We start from the raw sequence: 13,259 nt of genomic DNA on the forward strand, positions 1-13,259 counted from the left end.
TGTTTAAAAGAGACAAATCGAGCCAACAGACACTCAATATCATTCGGCATCAGAGAAATACAAATCAAAACCACAATGAGATATCACCTTATACCAGTCAAATGGCTAAAACTAGCAAGTCAGGAAACAACAGATGTTGGCAAGGATACAGAGAATGGGGAACCTTCTTACACTATTGGTGGGAATGCAAGCTGGTGCAGCCACTCTGGAAAACAGTTTGGAGGTTCTTCAAAAAGTTGAAAATAGAGGTCTCCTACAATCCAGCAACTGCACTACTGGGTATTTACCCCAAAGATACAAATGCAATGATCCGAAGGGGTACCTGCACCCCAATGTTTATAGCAGCAATGTCCCCAGTAGCCAAACTATGGAAAGAGCCCAGATGTCCACTGACAGGGGAATAGACAAAGAAGATGTGGTGTATATATTTATACACACACACACGCTGGAATACTACTCTGCTACCAAAAAAATGAAATCTTGGAACACCTGCGTGGCTCAGCGGTGAGTGTCTGCCTTTGGCTCTGGGCGTGATCCTAGTCCAGGGATCAAGTCTCACATCAGGCTCCCTATGAGGAGCCTGCTACTCCCTCTGCCTGTGTGTCTGCCTCTTTCTATGTATCCCTCATGAATGAATAAATAAAATTTTTTAAAAATTGAAATCTTGCCATTTACAACATGGATAGAACTAGAGGATATTATGCTAAGTAAAATAAGTCAATCAGAGAAAGACAATTATAACATGATCTCACTCATATGTGCAATTTAAGAAACAAGAGAATCATTAGGGGAAGAGAGGCAAAAATAAAACAAGACAAAATCTGAGAAGGAGACAAACCATAAGAGACTCTTAATCACAGGAAACACATGAAGGGTTACTGGAGAGGAGGATGGTGCGGGGATGGGGTGACTGGGTGATGGACATTAAGGATGGCACATGACGTAATGAGCACTGGGTATTATTTAAGACTGATAAGGAACATGCCTGGGCGGCTCAGTCCATTTAGTATCTGACTTCTTGATTTCAGCTCAGGTCATGATCTCAGAGATTAGAGATTGAGCCCCATATTGGGTCCAGGGCTAGGCATGGAGCCTGCTTAAGATTCTCTCTCTTCCTTTGCTCTGTCTCCTCCTCCCCAACTCACAGGTGTGTGCTCTCTAAAAGACTGATGAGATAAGCCACTGACCTCTACCTCTGAAACCAGTAATACCTTGTATGTTAATTGAATTTAAATACAACTTTTTAAAAAGATAATAAAGTAGGACATTTTTTATTGAGAAAAGGATGAAATTATTTTGAACATGACCACTATAAACATATGTGGATCTAAAAAAAATGTACCAAATACATGAAACAAAAACAACAGAATTGAAGGGAGAAAAAGATAATACAGCCAATTCTTGTTACTCTCTGTGGCACACACATAAATCCACTGCACTAAATTAGCTAATACCGACCCCTTGAATCCTTTTTCAAATTATTCTCACCTGCTGCTTTAATGGGTAAAAGTCCTTATTAGCATCTTTATCAACTGCATCATAAAGTGGGTGCTCTTTAGAAGCATTACTCAGTACAATAATGTGACTTTCCATTTGCCGCTGATTGGAAGACTGGATTTGTTTAAATGCGTATCTTATATGATCTAAGTACACAATTTGTTCTACAATCCATATGCAAAATTAATTTAAAGACACGCATTCACAGAACTAAAATTTATCTTGAAGTTCCCACTTAAGGGTGATGCAAGGAAGGTACCCCTTCTGTAAAGATGCCAGGGGCTATGACCTACAACATTTTATTAGTTTCAGGTGTAAAACAATGATCAGTATTTGTATATATTATGAAATGATCACCACACTAAGTCTAGTTAACATCCATCACCATGCAATTACAAAAAAGTTTTTTTCCTTGTAATAGTAAACTTTAAGATCTAATTTCTTAGCAACTTTCAAATATGTAGTACAGTATTACTATAGTCAACATACTATACATTACAACTCTAACTTACTAACTGGAAGTTTATGCCTGTTGAGTCCTTTCACCCATTTCACTCACTCCCCATCCTCCACCTCTGATAATCACCTACAAGCTTTGGTTTGTTGTTTCTCAAGCCCACAAATGAGTTCCTACATCTTTCTCTATGACTTATCTCACTTAGTTAACATCCTCAAGGTCTTATCCATGTTGTCATGGAATGTAAGATTTCATTCTTTTTTATGGTTGAATACTATGCCATTATATACACACAACTGATGGGAAATAAAGACAATACAGTCAATTTTGTTGCTCCTGACAATTCTTTAAAGTTGCTGCACTAAATTAATACTAAAACACTTTCATTTTAAGTCCTAAAAACACACACACACACACACACACAACTTATCTTCCTTTTTCTGTTATCTTACAAAATGAGCTTCAGAAGTGTTTAAATGATATGGCTACGGCTGTCCCACTAACCTGTCGGGGTTCACTTTCTACTCAGATGGCCTCAGAACTGAGCTTTGCAACTACAACGCACTGCCTACCATTTCCATTCTTTGGTCACCTCTGTGCCAGCGCTAACAAAAGAAGGCAGAGCATCACCTTGTTTGCCTTCAGCTGGCAATGTGCATGTTGAGCAGCTCAGATTTTTTACTCCTCTCTGCATGTCCACAAATGACCATGAAAAGCAGCACAAGTGTTGATTTGGGGGTTAGAAATAAATTTCAGCAAACAGGCAAATTCACAAATACGGTATACAACACAAAATGAAGATTAAATGGAATTAGAGATTTCAGTAATTACTCTCAGTAATAGAACTAGGCAGAAAGCAAACAATATCACAAACTCATTAGACCTAACAGACATAAACGTCAAAATAAACAGCCTTTTTTTTTTTTTTTTTGAAGGACCAAAGTCCACTGAGGCATTTTATTTGCACTTCTGTATTAGATCCCTAGAAAACGAATCCCCGGATGTTCCCTTCCATTTTCATCTTCTTTCTTTCTGGTCCATGCAATCACCTGAGGTTGTCATTACAATGAAACCAAACTGGCAGGACAGGAGCAGATTTTCTGCCATTTTTCTAGATCTTTGACATGTACATCAAATCTGGGACTGATCACTCCACACTTGTTTAACCTATGAGGTTCAAAACAATTTTCCCAGGCCTGTGCTTACCAATGATTTCATATTTGCCAATGTAAACATGATTCATCATCAGTTTAGAAACCAGAAGAGGACTTTGGAGCACGGCCTAATTAGAACCTGGCGTTTGCCTCTCTTTTCAGTACTGTTAATATTCTTGAGAGAAACTGCCAGGACATTCATGTGCATCATTATGACAGCACAGAAAGAGGGGAGGAAAGCTAAGTATAGTCTTCCTAAGGACCCATGAACATTCTGTAGTAGACATCTTATGCTAGTCCATAAAAAAAGACAATTCAATTAAAAACTAGGCAAAAAAATAAAATGCATAAACAATTTACCAAAACCAAAACAAAACAGGGCATAAAACAGAAAGGCAAGTAACCGTATAAAAAGATGTTCACCATCATTAATTAGGGAAATGCAAAATTAAAGCCATAATGAAATATTTCTTTATACCCAGTAGCACAGCTATAATCAAAAACACATAATAACAAGTGCTCCTGAGAATGGGCAGAAACTAGATCCCTCATAACACTCATACTAGTAGGAATGTAAAATGATGCAGTTATGTTGGAAAATATTGACAATTTTTTTTAAAAAGTGAGATAAATGAGCAAACCAGCAATTATACTATTTACCAAAAAAAAAAAAAAAAAGAAAGAAAGAAAGAAAACATGTCTATAAAAAGATATGGACATGTATATTTAAAGAAACATCATTCAGGAGGCATCTGGCTGGCTCAATTGGTTAAGCATCATACTCTTGATTTTGGCTCAGGTCATGATCTCAAGGTCCTAAGACTGACCTCACCTCAGGCTCTGCACTCAGTGAGGAGTCGGCCTGAGATTGTCTCCCGCTCCCTCTGCCCCTCCCTGCTGCTTGCATATAGGCACAAACACACACTCTCTCTAAAACAAATCCTCTAAGAAGTAAAATAAAGGACCATTATTCATACTAACCAAAGAGTAAAAATAATTAAAATAGCCAACAACACAATGTTGTATCTACATAGTGTAATCCTATTCTGTAATAAAAAGTACTGAAGTTCTGGGCAGCCCAGGTGGCTCAGCAGTTTAGCGCCACCTTTGGCCCAGGGCCAAATCCTGGAGACCTGGGATCGAGTCCCACATCAGGCTCCCTGCAGGAGCCTGCTTCTCCTCTGTCTGTGTCTCTGCTTCTCTCTCTCTCTCTCTCTCTCTCTCTCTCTCTCATAAATAAATAAATAAATAAATAAATAAATAAATAAATAAATAAATAAAATCTTAAAAAAAAAGAAAAGAAAAAAAGTACTGACGTTCTAATTCACTCCACAACATAAATGAACCTCAAGAAAAACAGTATAGTCAAAGAGTAAATGAAATAAACTAAATGAAAAAGAGGACTATTCTAATTCCATCCATGTGAAATGCCCAAAAAGGAATAATTCTATAGAGACAAAGTATATTAGCGGGGAAAAAATAAGACTAGGAACTGACTACAAATGTGCATATGGGATCTTTATGAAGTGATGGAAATGTTCTACAATGGATTATGATGATTTTCACACAAACCTGTCAATTCCCTAAAATTTGCTGTAAAAACAGGTCAATTTTATGATAGGTACAGTATCTATACCCGAATTAAACTGCTAAAAAGAACACAATTCATAAGCTGCAACAGTAGTTATGGTTTTTCTATTTGTTCCAATTTGCTCATGTTTTAAGAACCCTTGTCTTCCCAATTTGAACTACCTCTACCCACTATTCCTCAAAATTCTGACTCTCCTCCTTTTCTTAATCATGTCTTTAGTATGTATATTTCCTTACACTTCTTTTTTTTAATGGAATTCCTTCCTATCTCTATTTCAGCTACCAGTCCTGGAAAGGTGAAGTTCCTGTATTGATATCCCAGGATATATATGGGGTTTTTTGGGGGGAGGGGGGGCGACAGAGGTATGGGATGATAACTGCATTGGCAAATTTAACATTCTCTCAGGCAGTCCTATGGAGTAAAGAGACTGGGGGAGGGGGGCTACTAAGGGATTAAAAGAGAAATCCAGAGCTGTAGTTTTACAGTGGAGTCTATGTAAGGTCTTGACAGTGGGAAATAGCACTCCAGGCATGACCCAGAATTTATAAAGCTATGACCAATTCTAGGCAACGTATTTTAAGGGGATCACTGATAAAGAATGTTTCCAGAGATGAAAGAATGGCCTGATAATAAATCTAATCATCATAACATATATTGGAAAGATAAGAACTTGTTAGCCAGGAAAAGAAAAAGAGTAAAGAGACATCTTTGGCTTTCCAATTCATGAGGGGTTGGTTTCAACTGAGATTAACCCCATAGGGAAGAAATAAAATCAGTGCACAGAAGTTAGAGTAAAGCAAAAATATGACTTATTCGTATTATTATGAATTTTCTAACAATGACCTACACTATAAATTTAATTTAAAACTATACAACTCTGTTCAAGCAAAAGATATTACTACCCAAATGAGATTTTAAAAGGGATTTATACACTGGACAAACCCCTAAATGGAATACTTGAATAAATAAATATTTCTAAGATACTGAAAAGCCCTAAGCTATAATAACGACTTCTTTCTAATCTTGAACATCGTTAACTTGGTTTTTTCCCATAAAATGTGCTAATAAGGTCTTCACATTATCAGCATCAAATGTACTTTCTGAAATCTATTAATACCATATTCTTTACTACTAAATTCTCCTTTATAAATAGTACCCTTTTGCATTTTTGCGACATTAACACTATGTGTTGGTGTATCTTTTAAAAAACAAATGTTTCAATATATTGTTCTGAAAGCTTTTTCAAGACTGTACAAATGAAGCCACAAGGCAAAGAATTTCTAATAAACACTTCAAACCTAATAAAGTCACAATTATCATTTACCATATAAGCAGCTGCACAGGAAGACAATAAACTTATGTATAAATTAATGCTCCTACTTACGTTTCTGTGTCTGATACCAAGGATTCATTATTGCATACATCATTGAAGGTATGAAGTTGATTCTATAATTAAAGAAAAAATTAGTTTTGTATTTTTTACAAATTTTTTTCTGATATGTTACCAACTGTGAAGAAGCATGATTTGAGATATATAAAATCAGTAACTAGATCAAAATTATAAAACACTAGGCAAACAATAAGATTCACATACACACTTACCAATTAGTCTGGTAATTTCCTTTATCATATTAAAATAATTTCATTCTACCAGTAATACTCACGCTTTATTCCACTAAGTACAAGAGAGAAAATGAGAAAGCAAAGCTAAATAAGGGAAAATTACAAAAATCTAATGCAAGCAAACGGTATGTCACTAAAGGAAAGGCACCCTCAATATACACATTTAAGATTTAGTTTAATTTTTTAATTTTTATTTATGATAGTCACAGAGAGAGAGAGAGGCAGAGACACAGGCAGAGGGAGAAGCAGGCTCCATGCACCGGGAGCCCGATGTGGGATTCGATCCCGGGTCTCCAGGATCGCACCCTGGACCAAAGGCAGGCGCCAAACCACTGCACCACCCAGGGATCCCAAGATTTAGTTTAGAAAAATGTCAAGTATTTTCTATATTTACAAAGCCCAATACCTGGGTATAATCTACTTACTTCAAGAATAACTACACTACAAAAACAGGCAAGAACTACAAAGGAGTAAAGTTCATGGAGACCTTGGTAAGCCAGAAAAAGCATATTCATCCTAAAGGATTCAGCTATCTACTTAGCTCTAGCAAATTGCTATTATGCAAGAATACAGACTCATGGATACCAGGTCTTCCCATTTCATCCTCAAGACAATAATACATATTTCTATTTAAAACATTATTTGCAAAAAAAATAAAAATAAAAATAAAAATTAAAAATAAAACATTATTTGCTACTGTCCAATCCAAATAAAATATTTTTATTAATCAAATTTGGCCTATGATTCAACTATCTATGGCTTCTGACAGGAACATGAATTAAGTATCTACTTACAATCTCCTAAATTCTTTTCCTCTCCAAAAAAAGATCACTTTCTAAATGTACAAAAATCGCATAGTTTAAAAAAAAAAAAAAAAAAAAGGTGAAAGAATGAGACCCTCAAATCCAGAAGACCAAAGGGCACCCGGCTGGCTCAGTCAGTGGAGCATGGGATTCTTGATTTTGGAATTGTGAGTAGAGGGCTCCACAGAGGCTCCACATTGGGCCAAGAGTTTACTTTAAAAGGAGTTGGGGGGGCAGCACCTGGGTGACTAAATCAGTTGAGAGTCTGACTCTCGATTTCCGCTAAGATTATGATCCTGGGGCATGAGATTAAGACCCATGTCAGGATTCCCACTCAATGCGGAGTCTGTTTCTTTCCCCCTTTATCCTACTTATGTTCTCTCTCTCTCTCTCTCTCTAATAACTGATTAAATCTTTTTAAAAGGGGGGTGTGGGGGGGGGCTGGGTGGCTCAGGTCACGATCCCAGGGTCCTGGTATCAAACACCATGTAAGGCTCCCTGCTGAGCAGGGAGTCTGCTTCTCCTTCTTCCTCTACCCGTTCCCCTGCTCCTGCATGCACATGCTTTGTTTCTCTCTCACTCTCTTAAATAAAACCTTAAAAAAAAAAAGATCTAAAGTACAAATCCTTCTAATTCTAAGCTTAATTTTCATATTTAAAATAGGGAAAATACTGAAATTATTTATCAAGACAATACAAAGTAACGTATGTAAAATACCTTAGCCTCACATAAGTAGTCCATAAATAACAATTATTATGATGAGGATGATGAAAGTGTGGAAAGCAAATAAAAAATGACTCGAAATAAGTAAATATAGCTTACCGTTATCTGACTTAGTCCAGCCAACCTCATAGTCAAAGTCGGTGACATAAAGTACTTAAATGCAAGATCTAGGCTTTCTTTATCAAAGCATAACGTTGTATCCAGTGGTTCTTTCACTGTGCTCCACATTAAGTCAGCCATATTTCGAGCCGCGCTCTGTCTTAACTCCTGATCAGAGAGCTTGCATAAATACCTTAAATGATTCAGAAATAAAACATACATAAAAACTTGCAAAATATTCCTAAAGACTCTTCAATAATTCAATAATATTCACTTGCTCCATACCTTCAAAATGTTTAATAAAGTAGAACCTGACATCCTAGGATTAACATTTCTAAAAGATGCTTCAGTGGAAGGGGCGGTGGGGGGGCAGGGGAGGTAACTGGGGGATGGGCACTAAGGAGGGCACTTGATGTGATGAGCACTAGGTGTTATACTATATGTTGGCAAATTGAATTTAAATTTTAAAAATTTTAAAAAATAAAAGATGCTTCAAAGATTGACCTGAGGCGTTATGTCCTTTGTTGAGTCCACTGTAAATCAGAAACTGTCAAGAGCCAAGTAATTTAACATTGGATTCAGATCCTTCCATAAAGCTTTATTATTCTCATAAATGTTACATATACAGTTCCTGGTTTAATAATGAAATTTACCGCTGCTTTTCATTTAATAGTACCTCTACTCCCCACACAGCCAAAACACTTTAAAATGTGTACATCTTAAACATAATTCTTATTTGGCTTCCAGACATCACTGGTTTTCCTCAGGTCTTGCCCATTTTATCTGGTTGGTTCTTCCTCCTCTATCCAACATTTCAACATTAGTAATCTCAGGGTTTGTAATGGATTGCAAAATGGCCCCAAACTATTTCTATCACTTTACATAAAGGTCTTTAAAATACGATTTTGCCATTGTTCCCATCAAGAGGTGTCATGTATTTCTCTACTCCCTTGAATCTGAACTTTGCCATGAAAGCTGCTTTGACTAATGGAACAATAAGAGATGTGACAAAAACAGAAGCTTAAAAAGCCTTTGAGCTTACTCTTTCTTGATGGGAACTCTTTCCTCACTCAGAAAAGGAACACAGGCTATCCTGCCAGATGAAGGAAACATGGCTAATGCCCCAACTAACACCTAGCCAACTGGAAGATGAATAGGAACTCGCCTCCACTTCCAGTAACAATCAGCCTGTCAACCAGAGGATATATGAATGAGGTACTATCCTTTGAGCGTACAGTTCCAGCCAAGTCAGCCCAGATCAAAAGAACTTGTCAGCCTAAGAACTATAAGAAATAATAAATGGCTGTTATTTTAAGTCACTAAGATTTGCAGGTTGTTTTCTTACATGGCAAAAGCAAACTGATAGAGGCTCCATCCTCAACACACTTCTATTCACTTTCTAGATTTCTCTCCCCAGAAGACCTCATTCACTTTGAGGTGTTTAATAAAAGCTTTCTCTATGCTGATAACTCAATTTATGATCCTGTTCTTAATTATATGGTTATATTCCCAATTCATAAATGCCACTTAAATGCCCCACAGGCATCTCAAAATAAAGTCCTCAAGTTCTTTCAGTCCACATCTCAGTAAATTATACAGTACAAAATAAAAATTGAGGGGGAGTGCTTAAGTGATGCTTACTCCTGTAAATTCCAGAATCACCAATCTTGTAAGTGAAAATAAAATGGACAAAAATTCAATTTTCAAAAATCACCAACAATCCTTGTTACAAGTAACCATACATCATTTCTTTCCAAGACGACATACTAACCTTTCAATTGGTTTCCCAGCTTCTACTCCAACAATCCTACAATTTATGATCCACTTCAAAGCCAAAGTGATCTTCTAAAAATCATCATGACTCACCTGCTTAAAACCCTTCAATAGATTCCCATTACTAAAATCAAATCCAAACTCTTTATAATGACTTTAAGATCCTGAATAACCTGACCTTGCTTATCCAACCTCATATAATAATTATCCCCCCCAAAAAAAATAATAATTATTCCCCCTTATACATTATGTTCCATACAGTCTGCTTCTACTTTCTTTAATGTCATATTCTTTCCAGCCTCAAAGATTACATCCTATATTCCTCCTACCTGGAATATGTTCTTGCAATTATCATCTGATTAGCTGATTCATGATCTTCAGATGCCACCTTTCAGAAAGACCTTGTATTTCTAATCACATTACCTTACACTTCCATAGAATTCATCACTATCTGATTATTTTCCTAATACCTTCTCCAAAAACTCAAATAGTATCAGGAAAATAGGAACTCAAATCTTTATCTAAGTGAGAAAGGTATAAAGAACTCAAAAACTGACAAGAAGTGGGCAGCCCAGGTGGCTCAGCGGTTTAGTGCTGCCTTCAGCCCGGTGCGTGATCCTGGTGACCCAGGATCGAGTCCCATGTTGGGCTCCCTGCATGGAGCCTGGTTCTGCCTTTGCCTGTGTCTCTGCCTCTCTCTCTCTCTCTCTGTCTCTCATGAATAAATAAAATAAAATCTTTAAAAAAAAAAAAAAACTGACAAGAAGTACAAGCACAGAACTCCTCGAACAGTTCACACTCCAATTCTAATCAATACAATTCTTTCTCCATCCTCTTAGGTTTCCTTCTTTGAGACTTAAACTCAAATGCCACCTCCTCCTTCAATTAGACCTTCTATAACCCCGTATTGTGCACCAACCTCTAAGACATCTCCTTGGCTGCTACTTTTCTCTGTAATGTAACTTTCCCATGAACTGTATCATCTACTTATTTGGTACAGAGACTGCACAAAAAGAGAAATCCTTCCTCCTCTGCTATATCCCCAAAACCTAGAACATAATAATCAGTATATCTTTGATGACTGCACACTATGCAGTACCGTGTAACCACTGTTGACCTTTTTTCTTTTAATTTTACATGAACATATAAAGAGGGTCAAGGGGAACCTGGCTGTCTCAGTTGGTGAAGCACACAACTCTTGATCTAGTGGTTTTGAGTTTGAGCCCCATGGTAGATGGATGTAGGTATGACTTAAAAATAAAAAAATAGTTAATGAAAAAAAGGTCCAACATAAATTGTTTAAAAGTAAACATTAAATATGAGCCTACACGAGCATAAAAAATAGTATAACCCAATGGTTAATTAAAATTTTCTCTAGAGGACATGAGTAAAAGGGACTTTTAAACAATGTAATTCTACACTATGTTATAAACTATTAAATATATTACAATGTTAAAGGGAAAAGATTTTAAAAACTTACCTAATAACATAGGTCCTAAAAGGGATAATGTGCTGCATAACAGCAGGGATATGTAGCCATATTCTAATCTATAAAGAAACATAAATAAGACATCATTAATGTATAATGATTATGTGACATACACATCACTGTAACTGCAAACAAGAACATTTAGTATTTTGTTGATTCTGAAACTACATATTTTACATTTTAAAAAGGATGAACTAAAAAATAGGATTATACATATCAGGTAAATAATTTAACCAATATACATTTTTAAAACATATACATAAAATGAATCTAAAGACTGTTACCTTCTTGCTAAAAAGGGAGTCCACCTACTTATCCAGGTAATATGATCTTACTTAGGATACTCTATACCTCTTTGTATGACAGTAACGCAAATACCATAGCACTACATTAGCTTTTCAATAAACCATTTTAATTTTTAACAAAAATCCCATCCTTTCATCTAAAAAATATCAAATTATCTGTGATTCCTAGTCATTTCATTATCCATCTAAGGAAAGTATATTTTACAGATTACAGTATCAACTATTTACTGAATTAAACTTTTACTGTAAATACAACAATTTAAGACTTAATAACTTATAATTTTCTCCATACTCCAACTCATTTCAAAATATGCTTACTTTATAGTTTTATTCTCATAATTAGTAGGTTAAGTATCAAATAAGAATAGAAGTCCTAAGTAAATTATCAAACAAGCAATAATAGTATGCCTTAATAAAGACAAGGGATGCAAATTAAAAACAAATTTGGAAATACAAAATGTATGGCTCCACTCTAATTAAGGATACCTATTTAAGTTCCACAGCAAACACTATCCTAAGGTATAACGTTAAAACTTTTCCTTCTAAGACTACAAACAAAACAAGCAAATTTTTAATTCAAATTGATCTGAAGGCCCTACACAGAAAAGAAACTAACTAGAAGTCCTAAGACTAAAAATGAAGCATTAAAACCAGTGTTACCTAACAAACTAGCAGGAAAAAAAAATTTTTTTTAAATTCCATTTACAATTGCACCAAAAATAAATACCTAGGAATAAACTTTTTTTTTTTAAGATTTTTTAATATAATCATGAGACACAGAGATATAGAGAGGCAGAGACATAAGCAGAGGAAGAAGTAGGCTCCATGCAGGGAGCCCGATGTGGGACTTGATCCCAGGACTCCAGGACCACACCCTGGGCCAAAGGCAGGTGCTAACCCCGCTGAAGCCACCCAGGTGTCCCAACCTAGGAATAAACTTAACCAAGGTGGTAAAAGATCTGTATTATGAAAATTATAAAACACTGATGAAAGAAACTGGAGATAACACAAAAGATTCCATGTTCATGGACTGGAAGAATGAAGTAAACTATTGAAATGACCATAAGCAAGATACAGTTCCAGTGCAATCCTATCAAAATAACAACAGCATTTTTCATGGAACTATATAACAAATAATTCTAAAATTCGTATAGAACCACAGAAGACCCCAAATAGCCATACAAATCTTGAAAAAGAAAAGGAAAGCTGGAGGCATCACTATTCCAGATTTCAAGTTGTATTACAAAGCTGTAGTAATCAAAACAGTATGGTACTGACACAAAAACACACAGATCAATGAAACAGAATAGAGAATCCACAACTGAACTCACAAATATACGGTCAATTAATCCATGACAAAAGCACCAAGAACACACAGTGAGGAAAAAGTAAGTCTCTTCAACAAATGATACTGTGAAAACTGGATAGTTACATACAGAAGAATGACACTGGGCCACTTTCTCACACCATATACAAAAATAAATTCAAATGTGAGACCTAAAGCCATACAATTCCTCAAATAAAACAGACAGTAATCTCTTGAACATCATCCTCAGCAGGTTTTCTAGATCTGTTTTCTCAAGCAAAAGAAACAAAAGCAAAAATAAACTATTCTTATTACACTAAAATAAGAAGCTTCTGCACAGCAAAGGAAACAATTAACAAAACTAAAAGGCAACCTACCGAATGGATGAAAATATTTACAAATGACATACCTGACAAAGATAAAGAATTTATTCAACACA

At 35.8% G+C, this 13,259-nt stretch overlaps 1 protein-coding gene across 3 annotated transcripts in view; it reads right to left on the minus strand.

Annotated features, from left to right (window-relative positions):
• USP34 (ubiquitin specific peptidase 34) overlaps positions 1–13,259 on the minus strand; it is a 245,570-nt gene that overhangs the window by 152,745 nt on the left and 79,566 nt on the right. For all 3 annotated transcript variants that reach the window (XM_077915546.1, XM_077915544.1, XM_077915547.1), the window contains exons 6-8: positions 11,201–11,268; positions 7,948–8,140; positions 6,084–6,145 (exon numbers count right to left, since the gene is read on the minus strand). In XM_077915546.1, coding sequence (XP_077771672.1) covers positions 6,084–6,145; positions 7,948–8,140; positions 11,201–11,268 — 323 coding nt within the window. The remainder of the gene's footprint in view (positions 1–6,083; positions 6,146–7,947; positions 8,141–11,200; positions 11,269–13,259) is intronic.

This window comes from Canis aureus, chromosome 11 (genome assembly GCF_053574225.1).
Source record: "Canis aureus isolate CA01 chromosome 11, VMU_Caureus_v.1.0, whole genome shotgun sequence".
NCBI classification, from domain to species: domain Eukaryota; kingdom Metazoa; phylum Chordata; class Mammalia; order Carnivora; family Canidae; genus Canis; species Canis aureus.